General features: G+C 42.8%; 1 protein-coding gene across 1 annotated transcript in view; it reads right to left on the bottom strand.

Annotated features, from left to right (window-relative positions):
* HHIP (hedgehog interacting protein) overlaps positions 1–14,966 on the bottom strand; it is an 87,406-nt gene extending 72,440 nt beyond the window's left edge. Inside the window, exons 1-2 of the mRNA XM_069976864.1 lie at positions 14,534–14,966; positions 6,176–6,371 (exon numbers count right to left, since the gene is read on the bottom strand). Of these exons, the coding sequence (XP_069832965.1) occupies positions 6,176–6,371; positions 14,534–14,791 (454 nt within the window). The 5' untranslated portion in view covers positions 14,792–14,966. The remainder of the gene's footprint in view (positions 1–6,175; positions 6,372–14,533) is intronic.
* Between the last annotated feature and the right edge of the window lie 10,026 nt (positions 14,967–24,992).

The raw sequence follows: 24,992 nt of genomic DNA, 5'->3' as shown, positions 1-24,992 counted from the left end.
CAATGACAAATCAACCAACAAAACACAATAGTCACTAAACTCAAGGAAATCAGTGAAAAAATTCCAATGAAGTACTCAATCAAGAGTCTCTACTGATGCCTCGGTTGTGAGTCTCAAAACACGGGAATGGCCAGATATCCCAAGCCTGTTGCCACCGGTTGTTTCCTGTGAAAGCAGGTGTCACACTTATCAGCTGTCCCGTAGGAAATGTTCTGACACAGTGCTCTCTGCTGCCACATCTGTCCATAGAAAACCTCTCCTGCTCTGGACAGTTCCTGACATGGACAGAGGTGGCGGCAGAGTAGAAAGAATACACCACTTCCTGCAGGACATATGACAGCTAATAAGTACTGGAAGACTTAAGATCTTTAAATAGAAGTAAATTTCAAATCTATACAACTTTTTAAACCAGTTTATTTGAAGGAAAACTATTTTTGCCGGAGTTCCCCTTTAATCACCTAAAAACAAAATAAATGGGCAATACATGGATGGGCCCAATGGATAATATCACATAGGCGGCCGATGACTTACCGCCAGGCTCCATCATCACTTGAATATCTTTACAACATATTGTATGTCTCTATTCATTAAGCGTTCCTATTCAGTCATGAAATTAGGAAAGGAAGACTGAAAAGTAAGGTAAGACATTTATATAGTATAATAGACTAATAGTGGAAATAAGGATATTGAAGACCTCCCAAACTCCTGCCCCTCTCTCATGGTTATCTCTTCTTCTAGGCTTTTCAGCTAATTATTAGCATCTGACTCTGGCTGATTGTGCAGTGTGTGACCGCTTCCCTCTCTTCTTCTCATACAGAGCAGCATGGCTCTGTCCAGTGCTTGAGTTATGCTTTCATCTGGTTATCCTTCAGAGCAGCCTGGGTGGTCACAGAAAGCACTTGACATCTTGGTGCACTTCAGCAGTTTTACATATACACAGCCTTTGTAGAAAAATAAATTTGTCATTCGTCACCACATATGTTGATCTGGGGAGTGAGGTTCCAGCAGCTCTGGCTCCTGTGTTTCTCCATCATTCTTGCAAGCCTTACTCTCCTCAATCACCTTAACCCCTTCAACAACCACACTCATAGGTGTCATCCCTAGTGTGGAATTCTGGCTTTTAGGCTATGTTCGAAAAAACAGAAAAGGCCTCCACTTTTTCTATTTAAAAAGACATCGCGATTTAGTTGACTTCTACGCAATTGATAAAGTCAATGGAATGACGGACGTCCAATGCACACAGGTTATAAGGGACGTTGTCTGGGCGGATGTCAAAATAATGATCATGACAATTATTTTCGGACGTCTATTTTTTTTTGGTTGTTCTTCTTTCAGTTTTTCTTTTTTCACCGTTTTTACTAAGGGCTATCAGTCCACCTACAGCCATCACTGCACTGACCGGCGGCCAAACAGCCAAATGACAGAAGTAATTTTTTCTTTTCAAAAACAGAAAGAAAAAACTGTAGTGGGAACATCGCCTCAAACAGTAAACAGGAGTACTTGTTAGGAGTAGAGATGATCGAACAGAAGAAAATCTTAGGTTCTATTGAACTCGAACCTTGCCGAACCTTCTGCATTTAATTCCCGATCCCTTCTGGAATTAATAGGCTGAATCCCTGAATTCCAGGCGGTACCCGGGCTGTCTCCTCCTTCCACAAGGACCGGGAAGGCATCGGGAATCAAATGCAGAAGGTTCGAGTTCAATAGAACCTAAGATTTTCTTCTATTCGATCATCTCTAGTTAGGAGACATGGATCGCTCACCACCAACTGGAACCCAACTCCTCGAGAAGCTCAATGTACTCGGGAGAACAGTGCGCAGAGAACTGTATGTTCTGGTGACATTACATGAGAAATGGCTTCACGAGACGCACAGAAGAAACTGTTCTAGATCATACTGTTACACAGAGGGAACTGCACATATAAAAAAACAATGTCAGGAATCCTGCACTTCCCATGAAATGTAGATTTATTCAAAAGCAATTGAGAAACATGTCCATAACAGAGTAGATGTAAAGAAAACATATAGCTTATTAATTAGTTAATAAATTTTCATTGTACAGGAGGATTCCTGTAAGTTATTTTAAAGTGACTCTAGATCCACCAAACTGCTGCTACCGTCCGTCTCCATCTGAATCCTTACCATTCGTGTCTTTTAGGCTATGTTCACACGGCGTGTGAGATCGGCCGTTCCGTGACCCCGGTACTTAAGTACCATCCGGGTGATCTTTCCGGCCGTGGAGCTCTAATGCGGGCGCATCAGCGCGCGCCCGCATCAGAGCTTCCCATAGCCCACAGTGAAGCAAGCGGCCGGAGCCGCTCGCTTCACTGTGTGAACTGACAGGGCTTTCTGCGGGCGGAATTCACTGAATTCCAGCCGCAGAAAACTGACATGTCAGTTTTTTCCGGCGCCGCATGGGATCCCGGCCGGAGCGTATACGATGTGTGTACGCTCCGGCCGAGATCCCATTCAAAATAAGGCTATGTTCCACCCATGAAAACTACGGCCGTAGTTCTGCGGCGAGAACTATGGCCGTAGTTTTACGTAGTGTGAACATAGCCTTAAACTGTACCTGGTGCCTTGGTTAGAGCAAAATTTTATCTTTTGGGCTATGTTCACACTACGTATATTTGAGGCTGTATAGCAACCAAAACAAGGAGTGGATTGAAAACACAGAAAGGATCTGTTCACACAATGGTGAAATTGAGTGGATGGCCGTCATTTAATGGCAAATATTTGCTGTTATTTTAAAACAACGGCTGTTATATTGAAATAATGGAAGTTATTTACCGTTATATGGTGGCCATCCACTCAATTTCAACATTGTGTGAACAGAGCCTTTCTGTGTTTTCAATCCACTCCTGGTTTTGGTTGCTATGAGGACCTGACATGAGGACCAAATACAGCCTCAAATATACGGTTATATACATATATAGTGTGAACCCAGCCGTAATCTGCAACGCTGTGTCATACTGGTGTGGCCTAGAGTGTCTGTGACCCAGGTCTGCAACGTCTGTCCTTTCTTCCTCCCCACCCTCCTCATCATTAGGAACACCCCAGGAAGGATTCCTATTCATCACCCGTCTAAACAGTGCACATGTGCTATAGCGACACAGGGGCAGACGATTGATAAATAGAAATCCTGCCTGGGGTTATTCCTAATGATAAGAAAGAAAGGAGAGGCGTCGCAGACCTGGGGCAGAGACACTCTACTCCACACCAGTATGACAACTTGTCATCAGTCCCTGTCCCCATTAGGGCTCATATTTTGAGTGTGGGAGAAAACCAGAGTACCTGAAGGAAATACATGGAGAATAAGCAAACTCCAGTGCTGACCACTAGGGATAGTTGTCTATTAACTGAGAAGGACCGCCCACATGACTACAGAGACCAGAATGAGCAAAGATTTAAATTAATAAATGACAAGTTATTAGAGATGAGCGAACCGGGTTCGGGTTCGAGTCGATCCGAACCCAAACATTCGGTATTAGATTAGCGGGGGCTGCTGAAGTTGGATAAAGCTCTAAGGTTGTCTGGAAAACATGGATACAGCCAATGACTATATCCATGATTTCCACATAGCCTTAGGGCTTTATCCATGTTTAGCAGCCACCGCTAATCAAATGCCGAAAGTTCGGGTTCGGATGGACTCCAGCATGCTCCAGGGTCGCTCATCTCTACAAGTTATCTTTGTACTTTCACACAACATTATATATGAATCTACTCAGCACCTCCTGCTCTATAGCCGGCTGACCAGACTGGATGGCATCTTCAGTGTGATGGGTTTCCCTTAAGTGGACATATCCACCAAGGTGGAAATCCTAACATTCACGCAATGATACTACCCAGCATAGTTCTATTAAAGAAGATGTTTTTTTGAACACAAATTGAGGCCACAGTTAACAAACTTGATAAGTTGAAAATAACCTACGTTCATAGTTACGCTTCAATGAGGTTCTCTACTGAGGAACATGGGTAACTAAACAATATGACACGGACATTTGACAATTAATTTATCCCAGAAGTATTGGGACAGGGCTGTCAGCATCCCAAAAATAGAAAGCTTATGGCCTTATGGTTGGGGTTCTTCCTCCTTACGTACCTGTTTGTCATTTACTTTACTGTAAATCTAACCTGCTGATCTATTGCACAGGAGACGCTGAGGAGGAAGGTGTCTCTTATAGTATGTCTTTTACCTTCCTCCTCAGCGCCGTTTGGGTGCAGGTAGTCATTTGCTCCACAGTCCGGTGAGACCATTAGGAGTTCTGCCCGCCCCATAGTGCTGATCCCGCCTGCCCCCGGCCTGCCCTCTCTATTCATTATCATTAGAAAGGAAGAGGCCTGGATTATCTTGAAGATCCGAACCGGAAACAAGAACCAAAACCATAATTTCAGAAAGATCCCATGGTGGTTGGCTGTGTGACACCAATATTCCAGCCTATTCCCAGAGCTGGGGATGGTCTTCTCTTGTATCTGTTGTATAAATATAACGTCCATAGAATATACAAGATTTGCTATGAATAACATCCAATAATTTGGTTATTGTGAATGATCCCAACGAATCACAGTGAGAATACAATTCTAGACAAAGCTTTGGTTATTACTTTGTGCGTTTTCACTTCGGCCAGTTGTAAATCTCTCAAATTGCAAAAGAGTACGTAACTCAACAGTATGTTACTTCAGGCGTAGCATGGAGACGGGACTGATCAAGAAGTGTCCGCACTTGGGGGTTAATTTTATTGTATGTATTGCTAAAATCCTTTCATATTTTACATTTAGGGGTTGGTCACCAAAAATGTTTTTTTTTTTTAAATCAACTGGTCCCAGAAACTGCCAGAGATTTGTAATTTACTTCTATTAAAACTTCCAGTACTTCGAGTATTTATTAGCTGCTGTATGTCCTGCAGGAAGTGGTGTATTCTCTCCAGTCTGACACAGTGCTCTCTGCTGCCACCTCTGTCCATGTCAGGAACTGCCCAGAGCAGCAGCAAATCCCCGTAGAAAACCTCTCCTGCTTTCCAGATTGGAAAGAATACAGCACTGCAGAACATACAGCAGCAGCTGATAAGTACTTAAAGACTGGTAAAGTGCGTAGGAACCGGGCCGTGGTTTAAAAAAGGACCGCGGCGCTGCCATCCCCATGCTGATGCTGGTCTATTCATGTAAAAAACGTAAAGCGATGTCACTGATGGTACATTCGCTTTAAGCACTGGCATAAAATAGAGGTTCAGGTTCGTTCAATAACTGGACAGCCCTTTTGCTTAATCCGCGCATGTTTGATTACATGGAGAGACATGTAGCTGATTTTTTTTTTTATGACAGGTTAAAAGGCAGCAATCAGCCCAAGGCTATGTTCATACAACATAATATTTTTGAAAAGAACAGCCGTTGTTCAATGCATTGTATGAAAACAACAACCACTGTTGAATTGACTTCAATGCATATCATTGCAGTATGAAAAGAATGGCTGTTGTTTTAATGGAAAACGGGTACGTTGTGTAAATATAGCCAAAATAGTGAGCTCGTCAGCAGATAAGCTCTTCACCAGGAGCCGGGGCCAAGTTTCTCAATTGCTCAAGGATCACATGCCTCCTTGCTCCCCTAACCATCTTGAGCGTCATCGGCTGCTCAGCCGCGATTGGCTGAGCACAGTTATGCTCAGCCAATCGCGGCTGAGCAGCAGATGACGCGGCAGAGGGGGGCCGGCACTCAGGACGGTCGGAGGGATTCGGCCCAGCCGTCCGAAGATTACTTCAATGACTGAAGATCGGAGACGAGTCGGCACGTGACAGGTATGTATAGCGCACCACACTTCCGGGTACACGGGTGGGGGTGGTGGGACACGGGGAAGGGGGCCATTCACAGACATAACATACATTACAAAGTTGTATAACTTTGTAATGTGTGTTATTCTGTGAATAATTCTTTACCGCCGCACTACCCCTTTAATACAGCCATACCAGACCTGAACAATAACCCCTCCCTGCAAGGTTCTGCCCTAGGCACCAGACCACGGGTGCCTAGTGGCAAATACGGCCCTGCATACAGCAGCTGAAAAGTACTGGTAGACTGAAGATTTTTTTGATAGAAGAAGGGCTACAAGTTCCTATACTTCGCTCGAATATATAGTACCTACAGTTTTTAAATGTATTCTTTATCCAGCCAATCACATTACCTGGTATCTGTCCTCGGCACGTGTAGTAGAATTCCTTACAATAGTCCTTGCACAAGGTTGGGAGCACCAGTTGCCTTTCGAATGTCTCGGTGCTCTCTGGAGGATGGAAGAGATTCTGGGCATATGGCGAACAGTAGGCACATCTGATTTCCTCCAAGATTTTTGCACATTCTGTGTTGTTGGTAACTGAAAATATCTGCAAGTCACAAACCAGAGAAAAATAAGCATATGACATATGTCTCACACGGGCAAGTATGTGAAGCAGAGCTGGCAGGACAATTATTTAGAGTGGAGCGGAACATGGTGGTTGCAGATTTTTTGTAAACTGTATCCACACAGCAACTATGAATATACAGAATTTCAGGAATTTTAATTTATTTTATGGTCAACTGGTGGATTTTAGCGAGGTTCGATGAATGCCCATAAAGGCCACTAACATTCCAAAGTGTATGCAGGTGTGTTGGATATACATGGTTTGGAGTGTTTGATCCTATTCCTGAAATTCCGACCTTGGAATTTTCGCAATAGGGGTTCATCTTTGAGGTTCTTTGACTTTCTATTAGGTAAGGTATTGTTGTTAACTCATTTGTAACTTTATTTTGAAATGAAGGAAGCTTCACAATAGGGTTGATTCCGGTATTACCACCATCTTTATTTCAGAGGTATAATGCACGTACGTAACACATATGAACAACCAATTTAGGTATAAAAACGTTCAAGACACTTGGAGACACGTTCATTTCATGGCCGATGGAAGTTTTATTGGGACGTCGACAACTACATTATGGATTTTTTTCCCCCCGAATGATTTGATGTCATCCATTAGTGACGTACATAATCCCAAAGGGGTCGGCTAAATCCGGTGGCCACTGGACCCAACAGAACCCACATTGTTGTGTTGTAGGATGCAAGGGCCTCAAGACTCTCTTCCTATTAAAGAATTTATTTCGATTTGTAAAGAACACAGGATGGTTTCATTTAACAAACTATGTAAAAGAAAATAGCTTAGTAGCCCGAAGTGCCCCATAAGTAGTAAAAATTCAAAGGTCGAAAAGTAAATATAATTGGAAGAGATAAGTCAGTTTTTTGGCAGAATACGTTTCTTTCTCTTGAACTGTCAAAGGAAATTATTAATGAACGTTGTGGGCAGATACAAAAAAAAAAATCCTTAAAATAATGTGAGATGTGGAATGGGTTTCATAAATTGTCAAAATTCAACCCCACTATTCTTTCTTGTGTGTGTGTCTCTCTCGCTGTTCCAACACAGCAGGAGCCTAACATCTTGTTCTGTGTGAGGTCTGTGGTGGAATTACCTTTCTGGAAGATTGATAGAGCCATCATTCCAGGTTTGGTTTCAATAAACTAATACTCTCTGTGAAGTCAATTATAACGCCTTAGGGCCCTATTTAACACATGAATTGCTGGATAGGCATTCGAGACACACAATACTCCTTTGGGACATAGATTTGTCCTTCTTGCTTTCTTTTTCCTTTCTTTTTCTTGTCTTACTACATCAGTTTCAAAGATCAAGAACCTTCTATGAAGTCAATGAACATATCCAAGTCAATGAAGCCAAGAGGGGGACCTGGAAAGGCTCTGTAACTTATTCCATATTGCCCTCCTGGCTGTAAAGGTGCTATTTGTCATAAGACATGGGAATGTATGTTAGTTAAGCCAGTCATAGACTATATATTGTTACAGTAGTTCACTAAATTTATGTGACTCTACTACTGTTCATTTTTCATGTTTTTTTTCCATAAGGTTCAGGAGGGAAAAGAACAAGGGGGCACAATCTGAGGTCGAAAACAACGCAAGAAAATATTACTTAACCAAAAGAGTGGTAGATGCTTAGAATAAACTTCCAGCAGATGTGGTTGGTAAATCTACAATAACAGAATGTACCAGCTTGGTATATACATATATCTATCCTAAGGTAATAAGAAGGGAAATACTAATAGGGAAGACTAGATGGACCTGGTGGTCTCTTTCTGCCGACAGTGTTCTACGTTTCTATGAGATAAAATCATTAATGTTGTGGCAAATGTTTTAATGAATGTTCCAATTTAAAGAATAAAAATGGATTGTTGTGGCCAAATCTTTAACTTTCAACCCAACACTTAAGACCTTTTTACACACGCCGATTCTGCCAGCCAATTGGCCTGTGTAAAACGGCCATCAATCGTCTGACGATGTTTGTTGGTTGAGCAGCCATTAAAATCATAGCTAGTCAGCTGCATATCTATATTTATAAATGAGAATAGGTGGCTGACTATGAATAAATTTATGGGCTGCACAAATGATCCGGTGATTGTTGGTGCAGCCTAGCTCCACGATTGACTGAGCCTTAGGAGAAGTCCCACCAAACTAATAAAAAAAAGGTCAGACAGGTGGTTGGTGTGGGAAAATAATAAGCAAGTAAACTCACCTATCCTTGTGCCCCTGGGTCCTGTTCACAGCCACTAGTGTCTTGGGGCTCTTCTAGCTAGTCACTTACTGGCCAAGCGGGCAATCGCTCACCCGGGATGTGACATTGCAGCTGGAAGAGCCGGGCATGTGACGTACCTGGATGACATCCTGAACGTGAACGGGACACGGGAGCAATGTAATGGAGGCACCAGGAGGGGTAAGGGCCCTATCACACAGGGCAATTATCATTCAAAAAATCGTTATATCGTTCGGATTTAAACAATAATAGTTTTGTGTGATTGCAGGCAACGATTAAACGACTAACGAGAAATTGTTGATTGTTTGCACCTGGACCTAAAATCATTGTCGATTGTTTTCCAGATCGTTTGGTGTAATAACACGTTGTTTGGTCGATCCAATTCTGTAGGCGTAATAGCTCTGAAATGAATTGTCAGCAAGGACAAGACGACTGCCAGAACGATCGTTTCGCATAGTTGAGCGAACGGTTTCAGGTCATTCACCAAAGAGATTGTTTATCGTTGAAAAATCGCTCTGTCTAAGAGGACCCTTATATTATTTGTTTGCTATTCTCTCGCACCGTCTCTCCCCCCCCCCCTCCCCCCATGGGTCTTCCTCTTTAAACAATAAAGAGCTCTGCATCTTGTCACTGCTTTTGCTGATCGGCGCATGTTTGCGGCCTCAGGTCGAACCATGTAAAAGGGCCCTTTAGGTTATTATGTTCTGGAATTTATAGAAGTGCAAATATGTGCTAAAACTCATTAACGGACGTAGCAGGATCCTCTCTCTAGTGCAAATAAGTCAATGAAGCCAAATGTATGTGTTCTGGGCAGATGCGCATGCTGGAACTGAGCAGGTAAATAACTCTCATTGTCTCTGTGTGTTTACTGTAAACCTAATGGGACTGTGATCTATGGGGAGAAGCCATCTACCTCTGCAATCCTTGTCAATGTACTTTTATAAACTTCATTGTGGATTTTTTAGGTAACTCTTTACAATATTATGACTGTATTCTTTGATCTTTTTTTTATGTCTTGTTTTATGGATCCTGACCAAAGTTGGAACATATTCGGGACATTTTTGATCCATTTGATCTGTGTCCTTAGAATGTCCATCTCTTTTGCTGTTACCGATCTGTGAACCTGAACTGTATTTATAAAGAGTTCAAATTCAATTTTAAGTGACTGGGTAAATAAATAATAATACCCTGGTGGCTTTAACAAAGGAGTCCAGGGGACGTTGTTTGCTTAGTCATGATACTGACAAAAAAGCTTTTGTCTCTAAAGAGCTAAAGCAAACAGATGATTGTAAAAGAACACACTTAGGAACCATATTCAAACAATTGCTGACAGTCCTGGCTGTGAATCTGGGAAGCTGGTACTAGGTCTTAGGTGAGCAAAAAAAAAAAAAGGGGGGGGGGGGAAGGTTTGGAAAGCAATGGATTACGCTCATAGGCTATGTTCACACAACGTCAAAAAAAGAGGAAAGACGTCCGTTGTTCCTGATTCAATTGACTTGAATGCAATGCACTGAAGTCAATGGAATGACGGACGTCCAATGTACACGGTGTATAAAGTGATGGACGTTGTCAAAATAATGATCATGTCAATTGTTTTTGGACGTCTTTTCTAAACTCCGTACGTTATTTTGAAGTTCACACACAGTTTTTCTATTTTCACCGTCCTTGCACCATTTTTACTATTAAATTCAATGGACTTTTCAATTAAAGACAAAAGGCGATCAGTCCACCTAAACTAGAATAATGGACCAACAGCCGTCACTGCACTGATGGGTGGCAAGACAGCGAAATGACGGACGTTATTTTTTCTTTTCAAAAACAGAAAGGAAAAAAAACATTGTATGAACACTGTACTGTATCATCAATGTTTCTTTATCTGAACTAGAACTAGAAATGGGCCACCAACAGAAGACTACCCTACCAAAGTCTTGATATGTTACATTAGTGCACTAGACCTTCCAATAGTGAGTGAACCGAACCAGTTATCCAGCTTGTGGTTGGTATTTCAGAGGAGGTTTAATGGGCTCGACCATCTTCTGGGTTACGTATCAATTATATACTTTATTGACTAACCTACAATAAACCCTAAAGGCCGCTGATTATTGTAGTAGAGACCCACAGAATACAAAGGGATTCTAAGCTCCAATGTAGCAAAAAAAGAAAAAGAATAAGGGATTAGGGCATGAATGTACACATGCTTCAAACCATCTGTTTGCAGTACATTTCAATCACAGCGTAACCTCAGTGGTCCTGGAACACTATAAACATGGAGCTTTCCCCATGCCTGGAATCATAAATTGCTCCTGGTCACTGGAGAATAATGGACAAACTGACACTAAAACCTGCAGCAAGACAGTTCTCACTCATCTGGGATAAGAAAAGGGGCCTGGCCCAAATTCCCCCTGAAAAGGCAAGAACATTTGGACAGAGCGCCGGGGCTGAAGGAGAATGATGTTCTCCAGTTTCACCCATTAGTGAACCAACTAACAAACACAATGGTGTTGTTATTCTTTTGCCATAAGCAACAAGACTCTGTGTGTGGGCAGCAGTTTAGTGAGGAGGAGGAGAAGTCGACCCCTTTTTGTCCTATTGATTTTGTTCTATTTGCATGACTTGAGCAAATTAAATGATGCAATATGGCTTTTTTGTTACAAAACAAAGTGAAAGATACCACCCAGACACATATGTTGATTCGTAGAAGCTGTTTACATGAGAATAGAATGAAATCTACCGTGAACTAAGCATAAAAATTCGATTCAGCAATGGCCATTTTTCTTTACTGTGCTTGGGCCAGAAAGGCTGAAACGCAAGTTTTCCAAGAGTCTCTCAGGCCTTGACAACAACATACTTGTCACTGAAGAATTCTTAATTCAACTAAAACCAGGGTATGGAAGAAAAAAAACAGGGGACACCTGATGGCGTACTTCACGTGCGCTGATTCTTAATGAAATGATTCCTTACAGGATAAATGAACAATAAAACGAACACATTCACCCTTTAAGAGTCCGTCCTCTATTGTCCACTTAAAGTTTTAAACCCATTCAAAACCAAGACCAAGAATCTTTATCACTTTCAAAGTCTCATCACTCCAAAGTGGCCCATTCCAATATATCCAACCTGACGGTCGGTAACATATAGATCGGGATTGAGACTGGTAAGGTTTACGTTTTGTTTTTTTAATTTGAGCTTCTCCATCTTTGCCTTTTTTTTTTTTTTTATACACGCATAAAATTACTGCTAAAGAAGAGATAAGATTTGAGTTTTTATCTTTTTGGTTCCATACGCAGACCATGGTTATTCTATGGGCAATTTACCAAAGTACTTAAGTTTTTAACACAGTAAACCAAAGCCAATAAAGCAGTGACATTAAGCCCTATGATATCACTAACCAACAGACCTAAGGTCAGGTTTAGGCACCATGTGACTCTTCAGCTGTTGCTTAACGTAACACCATCACAATGACCTGGATAGAAGGGTAAGCTGGCTGGAGTAACGGAACGCATTGGAGCCAGTAGTGATGCCGTCTTTGCTCCAGGAGACACAAAAAAGTTGCCTTTAGTTATAGACTATACTCATGCAAGCAAATATTGGAAAGAAACTTTTTAGCCATCAGATATCACCGATCACTCAGACTACAGTCAAGATGGTATAAACTTTGCAGAAGGTGTAGGAAAGCGTTGAATGTGTCAAGATAAACATCGACGGCAGCATCTATTTTCTCCTTCAGAATTTTGGCTGGAAGCGAGCTATCTTCTGTGTGGTCTGTAACATGAGGCTTGTTTGCGAGGATGTCTCTGTCCATGGTATGGGTAAGCTGTAGCGGAGGTACAATGCCTGAGCAGCTGAGGTTATCGCCATACAGCAGGGGTAGAGAACCTTTGCAAAACTACAACTCCCATCATGCCTAAACAGCCTTGTTGTGGGAGTTGTAGTTTTGCAACAGCTGGAGAGCCAAGGTTCCCTACCTCTGCTGTATAGCAACCACAAGGTGCAAAACAGCCATCTCGTTTCTATGTCCGTGAGCTGCCATCACTCAGCCAGTGGTTTGTGTCTCGGTGACAGTGTTTACTTCATGTTGATACAATGTATCAAGTACATTTCGTCAATGTAAAAACACAAGTCTTTTTAAACATATAGACAGATCCACAGTGATGGGCATGGCCCCCCTGATTCTCATTTATGGCTATTAGACAAATATATACAAGAATCTATAACACATGTGCCTACGCTCCTTATAGAATTTATTATGACACGTGCACATTCCCACCCACTCTGTGTACAAACTCTGCCTTCTGCTTACCTATATGTATCTAAATCTTATTTACACCCACTAATACAACGTTTCCTCTGTGTCTGTGTATACATGGCGGACGCTTTACCTAAACATGTGCCGGGTATATTTACTGTAAATAAATGCATACATACACGCATCCTCCCCCTCCAACTTATAAACACCATTAAAAGGTACACAGATGGGAACGCAAACACTACAGACATGTGTATACAAACTTACACATACCACCTCGTTGTTAACCCCTTATAGGCTAATCCTACGAAGGTTGGCAAGAGAGTAGCTGACTGGCTAATAAGACAGGATCATATGGCCACCTGTAGTAACATAACCTGCAACAACGAGTCTTAAACCAAGGGAACAAGGCACCTTTACATTACTTTAATATTATGTTTGTACATTTTGTATTGAGGATGTCGCACCTGTTTTTAACTTGGCGATAGACCCATATGGGGCACATGTAACAATCATGTACATGACCCATATATTGGGAAGATACACAAAGTACACATGTTATATATCATAGGGAACCTAGGCTCTCTAGCCGTTGCAAAACTACAACTCCCATCATGCCTGGTCAGCCAAAGCTAAAGCTTTGGCTGTCCAGGTATGATGGGAGTTGTAGTTTAGCAACAGCTGGAGAGACAAGGTTCCCTTCCCCTGCTATAGGTCATATGTTATTCATACATCTAAGAAGTGATAGGCGACCTCCGATGTAGCCGCACGTGCCGCTATCTGTGTTGCACAACATTTGGAAGAATACTTTGCAGCTGAAACTTTACCAAGTGTCAGTGATTGTAATCTTTGCACAATGCTTTTACAACTAGCTCTAAAGGCAATATATCAACATTAAGAATATAGACGAGTCCCGTATTTCAAGAACTTTTTCTCAGTCTTGTTAGTGTGTCGTATTGGATGACTACACTGGCCGCGTCCCTCACATGTGATGCTCTGGAGCCTCTTAGTGTCAGGAGCTGTTAGCACAGATGGTGAAGTTCTGAAAGTGTACGCCTAACCTACATGGTGGTTCTCCTTCATCTACAACCTGTGCCCCCCCCTTAGGCATTTAAGCAAAAGTTGCAAACGAAATTATATTTTCTTTAGTTGACTTATTGGAAACAGATACATATGTTTGCTCAAAAGAAACCTTATAATAACTAAATGAACAACTACTAGAGACACCTGCTCTCCTCTACGTGCGTTACATACAGCTGGCCGCATGATACAGTAGTGGCCATCTGCAGTTCACAATATGAATGCTATCATGCAATATGAATATCAATGTGAACTGCTAACCTTGGGGTCTATATGCATGCCCCTAGAGGTGAACTGCTTACCTTCGGATCTATATACATGCCCCTAGAGGTGAACTGTTTACCTTGGCATCTATATGCATGCCCCTAGAGGTGAGCTGCTTACCTTAGGATCTATATGCATGCCCCTAGAAGTGAACTGCTTACCTTGGGATCTATATGCATGCCCCTAGAGGTGAACTGCTTACCTTGGGATCTATATGCATGCCCCTAGAGGTGAACTGCTTACCTTGGGATCTATATGCATGCCCCTAGAAGTGAACTGCTTACCTTGGGATCTATATGCATGCCCCTAGAGGTGAACTGCTTACCTTGGGATCTATATGCATGCCTGTGCTCTCAGGTTTTGGGCAGCAGGAGAGCCGGGGATACAGTCCTCTACATCCAGCTCCCCCCAGGTCCAAGCTCTGTAACTTCCTATGTCTCTTTTTCACACGTTTTGGAGGGTTCCCATTCAGGCATCTTCTCCTCTTGGCTACAGAGTCACTTTTCTCCCCATATTTAGCTTCACACTCCAGAATCATCAGCAGAGCAGCTCCCAAAATGAGCATCCACTGGAACATCAGCATCTTCTTCTTCTTCCCTGCACAGTCCACTAAGAGAGTCCTGAGCAACAGACCAGGTGTCCTGTGTGCAGGTAGGGCAGGGCTTAGTGCTAGTGAATGGGATGTGTCTAGGAGTTTGGCACAGTGCTGGAATCCCCTTCCCTCTACAGCTGCCTGTAACTGTGCTGCTCTCACATCTCCTCGGGGCTCTCATGTTTCGCTCCTCTTTTTGCTTCTTTTTAAGTGGAGCACAAGGAGGTGCTGCCACCCCACGCCCCCTGACGTCACTGCCCCCTGTACACACGCCAGGCACCAGAGTGGGGATGGGGCTGGAATTTGTATACATAGTTGCTGGGCTGCCCATCAGAACTCTGGAAACCTACTCCCATGCTGGACACTGCCGTGTGTTTCCCAGCTGGAGGATGCTTCATTACGGAGCTGTACGCAGCATTATAGTCTATATTACGTACGACTACCTGAAATAGGTCAATTCGTAATAACTATACAACTGTACATAGAAGAGTAGTATCGTAATAAAACTGGATGGATATGCAGGTTACGGTAATTGTAATTGCAAGTTATTATATAACGCATGGACATAGAGTTTCTTAGAATGCATTAACCCCAGGAGGCGAGCGAAGAGGATTCTTTTAGTTAAAATAAACTATGTTTTTTTGTGTTTGTTTTTAAAGCTACGTAAAACCAAGTCTGCAATAAATGACAGCGCTCCATGATGCAGAAAACGCCACGTTAAGCCGGGATGTGTAGGCGACAATGCACACTTGTAGAAATTACTCTCACCTCAGAGGTTGTGCAAGGAGACACAACGTTCAAAAGTGCCGGTGGTGTAAACGATCAACCAAGGAATTACACGAGATCGGGATTATTGCACAGTCCAATGATTCGGAAAATGGGAATCCCAGAAGTATCCTCAACCAGGCTTTTATAATAGTCATAAGAGAAACAGATCGCTGATCTCAGGGAGACCAGGCAAACGATAACACTGCCGGCTGCTAATGAAAGCGCTCAATGCAGTGAAATCCTAGGTGCATTGCTCCCTGGGAAACATAAATATGCAGAAGAGTCTCGAAACACAGGACTAGCTAGATATCCCTCTGGCTGGGTCCTTCCCGGAGAGATACCTGGCTAGTCCTGTGTTTCAAGACTCTTCGATGAGGCTCCACGGGCTCCTCTTTTGCATATTTATAATAGTCAGAATGATTTTGTAAATAATATGAAAGTGGATAGAAGGAGGAGAGAGAAAAATGCTCAGGACCAATGTGAATTGAACTTCATTACGGAATATAACTGTGGATCAAAAGAAATAAAGAGAATTATTACTAAACGTTGGCCGAATGTTTGCAGCGACTGCGCGTAAAGAACAATTATTCTGAAATATACAAAAATAACTTTTAGAAAAACAAAGTCTCCATCATATTGCCTGTCTACAACTATTGCCCATCTAAATGGTGGGAGACAATGGGATCCGGTTCGGATTTTTCCAAAAGTCCGAGTCCGGTCGGATTTGGATTTTTGGAAGTCCGCTCTGAATTTTTCTTCTTTTCTTGCGGCTGCCCTTTTAGAAAGCAGGAAGTGTTCCGGGCGGGAAAAACGCTTTCCCATGATGCCCAGAACACATCCAATCAGCAGGGATGTTGCACTAGCCCACCCCCTGTGTGACGTCGGTATTGCTTTAAGAGGAGCGGTCACATGACCGCACAACGCAGTCTGCAGAGAGAGGAAGGAGACTGTTACCAGTGCACAGAGCTCGTCAGTGAGAAAACGCTGCTACTGCTGTACTGACTACTGAGAAGATATTGTACAAAAGCAAAGACCAAAAGATTATTAGGAAAGTGGAGAGGAGAAACATCTAGTGATTGAGAGAGAAAAATAGAGAGGGCGAAAGATAGATAGATTAGGCATAGGAGAGCAAAGGGTGCACAGAACAAAAACGTGCTATACAGATATATAAGTTCTATACTGTCACCCTTGCTACAGTGTATATGACATAGGTGTTATCCTGAGGCACAAATATACCTTATGCATGTGTGTAGAATAAAATTCTAAAAACTATTGCTGGACCTCCACCTGTAATGGTGAGTTTCCTGCATAGACCCTGTAATGGTGAGTTTCCTGCATAGACACTGTAATGGTGAGTTTCCTGCATAGACCCTGTAATGGTGAGTTTCCTGCACAGACCCTGTAATGGTGAGTTTCCTGCATAGACCCTGTAATGGTGAGTTTCCTGCATAGACACTGTAATGGTGAGTTTCCTGCATAGACCCTGTAATGGTGAGTTTCCTGCATAGACCCTGTAATGGTGAGTTTCCTGCATAGACCCCGTAATGGTAAATATTGAAGTCTAAAAGAAAAAAATTGACTTTGAGATATTGAAAAGATAATGATGTTACTGACATGTAGAGCCCTAAATTCAACCAAATACACTACCCCCGTATCATATAGATGCTTTAAACTATGAAATCCGAAAAAATCCGGAAGTCCGGTCGGAACGAACTTTTGAAAAGTTCGCTCATCTCTAGAGACAATGCAAAAAACACATTATTCTTCTACAGTCAAAGGAGAAACTTTTTCTAGAAAACAAAGTCTGAATCGCAATGCAAAGTTTTGTAGTCTACTTGCTGGAGTGTCCATGTCACCTGCAGGATGCTGGACGTATGAACAAACATTGTGCAAACATAAAACACGCATTCCGAAAAACATCGAGACACTGTATACAAAGACACAACAGTGACCCGAATTCACTCACTTTAACTATCCTGGATCCGAATCCACAAACTTATACACTGAGAATCACGTTAGATCTTTAAGTTCCTGATGGTCTAAATGATATAGGACACTACGCAAACATAGAGATATTTTTAAATAACTCCTGTATTGTATTATTTTTCCTTTCTGGCTATGGGATGTAAAGGGTTGATGAGCTAAAGAAAGCGCACCTGTGTTAATGATCCTCCCGGTCATGTGATCTCAGTCTGTGTGTTCCTCCTAGTAAGGGGCCATTCACACATCTGCAAAATACTGTCTGTGCACGAACAGTACTCTGCGGACCGAACCTCGGAGCTCCTGGCATCAGTGTTCATTATGATGCCTGGAGCTCGGAAACTGTTTAAATATTAGCACTACTGTACTGACGCAGCGTGCTAGTACAGTAGCGCGAATATTTAAACAGTTTGGGGGCTCCCAGAATCATAATGAACACTATTGCCGGGAGCTCTGGTCCACAGAACACTCTCCATGCATGGACAGTATTTTGCAGATGTGTGCATGACCCTTTAGTATGTAATTATACTATGTTTCTATATATATATATATATATATGTCCTCTTTCTGCCACTTTTATATATACCTGAAGAAAAGACCAGTCCTAGCTCAAAACTTTTTTAGACAATTGGAGATTTCCTTTGGACCTGTGCCCTTTTGCCCGCGGATTGGAGATGTGGAGTCATTCATTCTCTTATTCAGTCCATAAGACTCTATTGTATACAATTCACTATGTCTCCATAGAACAGAAAACAAACTGAGCACTATGGCCTATACCAGCAGAATCTAGCTCCATTATAGAGTGCTTCCTTATGCCTGTATCACACTGTGGTTATTATATTGCAAAGGATATCAGTAGAAAATAGCTTTTACATAGAATATACATACTTTATAAAGATGGTACATTTTACATTAATGGATTGGCGCTGGATGCCAGTGGCACTGACCTCTGGTTCCCGCACTTGGTGGCAGTCTATTCCCAAGCACAGGCTCGGCACGGAGCACTGGGGGCAGACCTCCTGGGCTCCAGTGTGACAAAACCCTCTCCCCTCCATTACAATAATTGGAGCCGTGTCACAGAGGCGAGGAGATATAGTCACACTGGGGGCTAGCAGACAAGAACCAGGTGATGGTAAAAAAAAGGACTGCGCCACCAGTATCCCCGTGCTGGCGCCAATCTGTTAATGTAAAAAACCCAACGCAATGTACTTGATGGTACTATATTCACATAGCATAAGAGACCAGCCGTTCCGTCACCTGGCAGGGTCACGGAAGGGCCGGTCTCTGAAAAGATCATCCCAGGCCACAGTGTTCTGATGCGGGAGCATCCGTGTGCGCCCGCATCAGAACTTTGCACGCTGTGGAGCGAGCAGCCGGCCCCGTTCGCTCCATAGTGTGCACTGACATGGTTTTCTGCGGCTGCTATTCATTGAAAACTGACATGTCAGTTGTTTGCAGTGCCGCTAGGGTGTATACGCTCCGTCCGGGATCCCATAGACAGCAATGCAACGTACATTCACGTAATAATCATGCCCGTTGTAAAACTGCTGTGATTTTACGAAAGTATACGTTGTGTGAACATAGCCTAAGAGTGCAAAATGCCAATATATGTTTCACCAGTCCAGCTATCTTTTTACTTGGGCACCTTCAGACATGAGTTCCCTAAATTTGGTCTTTATCATTGTCATTTACAGGATAGCCATCCTTTCCCTAAATGACTGGGTGGTGAATCATTCAAGAGATACTATTATGGCATTATATATCTTACTGTAGCCATAATGCTCATAGATAAGAGGACAAGGCGGCAAAGAATAATCTGCTTGCATCACACATGGAGTTCCTTTGTAATTGATCAGATGTAAATTGATAAATCCATTATACCTCAGGCACATTGTATATTGCTCTAGATATCAATTATACAGCATATAAATCCTATAGAATTATTACAGTGACCTAATTGTATCAACTCAATGAACTACAATTTACATGCATTGAATGGTAATATGTCACTATGCTGGACATAGTAGCAATATATGTATAATATAGTGGTTGAGAAGGAAGATGCGGCACTCATCGGTTAGTGGTTAAGCCAGTCTGTGAGGTTTATTCAAGTCACCGAGTGCTCAGGGTGAAAGGAGGATTAGCAGGTGCCTTCCGGAACGTCCCTGCTGATCCACCTCCCCCTTCCACGCTGAGCCCATGGTGACTTGAATAAACCTCACAGACTGGCTTAGCTACTAACTGGTGAGTGCCGCACCTTCATTCTCAACCACTATATTATGATCATCTTATTTCCACTGCTGTGCACCTTGGTTATCCTAGGCTTGCAGTCACCTAAGATGGTATTGATCTAGATATACTTGCTGTATGTTAGGGCAACAAAATGATTTTTTTTCTTAAGTGGGTATAATTATTGAAGCTTTTTATCTTCTATCCATATGAGAGAATACCAAGCTCATCGCTGGCGTCCAACCAGCAACCAGTTCAGCTCCGAATTATTCAGCAAACCCATAGAGAATTAATGAAGTAGCAGCTGCGGTGGTCATGCAGGCATGCTGAAAGGATATGGATGGGGATACTAGCTCAGATAGGAAAACCCCTTTAATTCCATTTGAATTCATCCTGAAATTCACTTGAAAAAATGTAGGCATTTAGTAGAGGTTTTTTTCTTGGATTTAAAATGTCTTGAAACCAAATTGTTAGACGTTGTGGCTCCCCATGTATAGCCACATGATGCTTCCCAGGATACGTTCTGGTGCGGGTCCCCATTACTCAGTAGGAGGGATCAGGGTTTCTGGAGATATTCTTGCATGTGGTCTCATACTTTGTGGTGATCAGTGATAAAACTCACCACTTTTCTTTAGTCTTTTCCTTCTTCTTAGGCTTTAAAAGGGAATCCCTGTAAGGTTAGAGGGCAATGCTATATGCTCTTCTGAGGTTTCTGTGACTTTAATGCCTTTCTGAGAAACCTCTGTAAAGCAATCTCTGCAATCTCAAAAATTCCCCTTTAGGGACATTTCATCCATTGTCCTCTTCGGGTGGTCACTTCCTGTATCCAGAAGGCCGTATGTGGTTGTTTCTTTGGCCTTATTCACACGTTCAGTAAAGTTGTCTGTAATCACTGTTCAACTTAGAGCACATTGATCTTCGATTTGGCTTTTCACAAAGTCTGTGTTAATTTTAATCCATAATCTGTTCCGCGCATTGTAGTTGCGGTACAGGTTACCAATAGAAGTCTATGGGATCTGTGTTTTTTACATCCGTAAAAAATACGGATCAAATATATGCAAACTAGTACTGTTTACATTTTACGGAAACGGATGCAATACGGATGCAAATACGGATGAATTTATACGGACCACGGATTAAAAATAGCAGGAGGTTTTGCGGTCCAGAAAAATTACTGAACGTGGCCTTTCTATCTGTCCAACCTAAACTATTTTGATGGCAACATCCATCTATGGGATTCTCTGTCTTCTATACATTACCATTAACTTAAACATTAAGGGGGGCATTTATGAAGACCGGCATACAAGTACAACGGTCTTATATTAAGCCCCGCCCCCTTTTGCGTACGCCTCTTAGTGAATCCTGCCGGCTGGACGCCCGAATCTGCGCCCGGCGTACCAAACCTACACCTGCTTCCAGCAGGTGCGTCATGCGTCATGATAAATGAGGTGCGGGAGGAGGCCATGCCTCCTCCCTGCCTCATCACGCCCCCGCAAGCTCCGCCAGCCCACCCAACGGGCAAGCGGGGCGTACGGGAGGCATACGCCAGGGAGAAGGGGCAACATGCACCTTCTCCCTGGTGTACGCCTCGGGCGTACCCCTCGGAAATCCCCCCTTTCTGTATGGCCGGGACCCCGCTATGACCACTGAATGGCTGAGCTGCCTTGAGATGTCACGTCTCGAGCCGCAGCTGAGACCAGGAAGCGGCAGCCGGACGGGAGACCGGGACCCGAACGGGAACAAAAAAGCCGTGGGCCCAATACGGAGATCATCGGGGAATATGTCTTACTTGTCTCCCATCCACAGGATAGGGGACACGATAATTTTCCCTGGACAACTTCTTTAAATACAGATTTCGTCCTGCGTCATTACTTCCAAACACCAATGAAGATGAGGCCTATTTCGAACTGTCTGGGGAATCATGTAAAATTTGAGACCTTATGTATAACCCCAATAAACCTGTAACAATACAATAAGACACTTGCCTTGGTATAAGACACTTGCCTTTACAATTCAGTGTGATACAAACTAGTTACTGTTGTTATCAGCCATAGTACATAGCACTCTGCTATCTGGAGATGTGATAACTGTATAAAACAGAGAATAGACTTAAAGGGAAACCATGAGTAGGGTAGATGAATCTAACTGACAGCCCTCTATTGTACACAGGGTGCTGAGGATGAAGGCATGTTTCTTACCTTCATCCCCAGGCCGTTTCTGTGCAGTTTTAATGTAATCCTTGGTCTGGTAAGGCTGTTTGGAACTCTTCCCCGGCCCCAAAGTGCCAATCTGCTCTGTTATTTTCCAGTAATAGAAGGCAACAAGTTCCCTTCTGTCTACTGCCTAAATGGCTCCTCTACCGAGAAATTAAAGTGGACCTAACTGTGGCTAGACTGGCTATGAAATTGATATTTCCTGCAAAACAAATGTCTTAAAGGGGTTATCCAGCGCTACAAAAACATGGCGACATCACTGTGTATCAGCACTGGAACGCAGTGACATCACCAAGATGGCGGTGCCCAACAGTACAGCAGGGGGACACAGGTAAAGTATTAGATACAGACTGCAAAGGCCGCCCCTATCTGTATAAATAGACTTAGGGACAGGTGCACCTTTATAATAGGGGCAGTTAGTGTTAGATGACAGGTTCTCTTTTAGGCTATGTTCACACTACGTATATGTCTGGCCGTAGTTCGTACGCGGCCGGACATGTGTGGCTGAAACTACATCCATGGGAAAAATAGACATGCGGCCCGATTGCGAACATGCGGGCGAACTGCGAACATACGCCCATAGTAAAGTTATGCTTCCCTGGCTTGTTTCGAAGCGATCTGAAACAGGTCATTTACTTGGAAATCTTCGCCCAGCCCAATAAACCACACAGAACCTTTTGGATCTAAAAATCAAGTACTCTGTACGGGACCGCATTGAAATCCACGGCCGTGAGTTGGAACAGTTCCGGCCCAAACATGGGTCTTGTTCATTTTTTACGGCGCCGTATACGATCCGGCCGTAGGCTCATACGTAGTGTGCATTGTGGCCTGAAATCGTATACTTCCAAGCGTACGCATCAACCTCAAAATTACGGGCGTATATTTGCGGTTCGCACTACGGCCGGAAATATACGTAGTGTGAACATAGCCTTAGGCTATGTTCACACTACGTAAACTTACGTCCGTAATTTTTCACGGCTGATGATTTGCGTTCGCACATACGGTCGTATGTCCGATCGCACTTCTGACCGTAAGTGCTAGCCGTGAACATATGGACGTTGTTTAATGTGGCTTCTTAGCATGATTTCAAGCGGGCTGACACAGGTCGTTTACTTTAAATATAGCACCCAGCCCGAGAAACCACTCAGAATATATTTTATATCAAAATCAAGTTTACTTTGGCAGATATCAAATGTACGTTCGCGTCCGCATTGAAACTCACGGCCGTACGTGCAGCATTTCCGGCCGCAAATAATGGTCTTGTTCATTTTTAAAGGGGCCGTATAAAATCCGACCGTAAGTTCGTACGTAGAGTGCACTTCCCGGACGTAGTTCCATTGCATTACATTCATATCAGTGAACCTCAAACTTACGTTCGTATTTTTGTAAATACGACCGTAAGTTTACGTAGTGTGAACATAGCCTAAAAGTGTCCGGCAAAAATGTTTATTAAAATATTGTATTGCCCCCCCAAAAGTTGTACAAGTCCCCAATATACACTTATTACGGGAAATGCTTATAAAGTGCTTATTTTCCTCTGTACTTACTACTGCATCAAGGCTTCACTTCCTGGATAACATGGTGATGCCACTTCCTGGATAACATGGTGATGTCACTTCCTGGATAACATGGTGATGTCACTTCCTGGATAACATGGTGATGTCACTTCCTGGATAACACGGTGAGTCACGACCCGACTCCCAGAGCTGTGCGGGCTGTGGTTGCTGGAGAGGATGATGGCAGGGGGACACTGAGGGACACAGGGCACTGGAGGCACACTGAGCATACCACTGCCATCATCCTCTCCAGCAGCAACAGCCCGCACATCTCTGGGAGTCAGGTTGTGACTCACCATGTTATCCAGGAAGTGACATCACCATGTTATCCAGGAAGTGACATCCCCATGTTATCCAGGAAGTGACATCACCATGTTATCCAGGAAGTGACATCACCATGTTATCCAGGAAGTGAAGCCTTGATGCAGTAGTAAGTGCAGGGAAAAACCACTTTTTAAGCATTTCCCGTAATAAGTGTATATGGGTAATTTGTATAACTTTTGGGGGGCAATACAATTCTCTTATAAAAATTTACACCGGACTACTCCTTTAAGTTTGTGATAATGAAACACAACGCCAATCACTGCAAAGATTCGGCCAGGTTGTATATTGTTTTTCCCTATTTTTAGATGTGTCGTAGATTGGACTTTCTGTCACATATTAGAACATATTGTTGAGTTCTGAAATCTAGGTAGGTCACAATGTTATACTTACTCTTCATAGTTATAAGTACAAGTACATATTAATTATCTGAGAAGCCTCACCCCTCATTAAAGCTGAGCCACTATTATTATCATCACCACCACATGCACAGTATACTATAGTGCACAGTATAGTGCTCACACTATTACAGGCAGGTTATACAGTGCAGGTGCTATTGTAGTGTGTGTTGTGCCCCTCAGTACTATACTAGTACTATAACCCCACTGGGATGATACAATACAGAATCATTATTACTACTTAATACCATTGTAATGTGCATTCATATTAAAGGGGTACTCCAGCAAAAAAAAAAAAAAAACGAAATGGAGAACAGAAGAGGTTTTCTATGAGGATTTGCTGCTGCTCTGAACGGTTCCTGAAATGGACAGAGGTGGCAGCAGAGAGCACTGTGTCAGAGAATACACCACTTCCTGGAGGACATTTTATAATGGCTTTTATGGACTTTAAGGGTACAAACACACACACCATAAACGCAGCGTCTTTTCTGTTGCGATACGCAGCAGATACGCAGCAGATTAGATCTAAATAACTGAACACAGCATCAAATCTGCTGCGTATCTGCTGCGTATACGGTGTGTGTGTTTGTACCCTTATAAGCAATGAATGATTCCATAGAACAATGCAATATATATGTATTTCATTGATTTATTTATTACATTTGCACAATGCTACTATACCCTGTTTATGTCAGGCTGTACTATTAGATCCCTAATGGTAGATAAG

This window comes from Dendropsophus ebraccatus, chromosome 7 (assembly GCF_027789765.1).
Source record: "Dendropsophus ebraccatus isolate aDenEbr1 chromosome 7, aDenEbr1.pat, whole genome shotgun sequence".
Lineage (NCBI taxonomy): Eukaryota > Metazoa > Chordata > Amphibia > Anura > Hylidae > Dendropsophus > Dendropsophus ebraccatus.
This window is presented reverse-complemented; position numbering and strand designations above follow the sequence as displayed.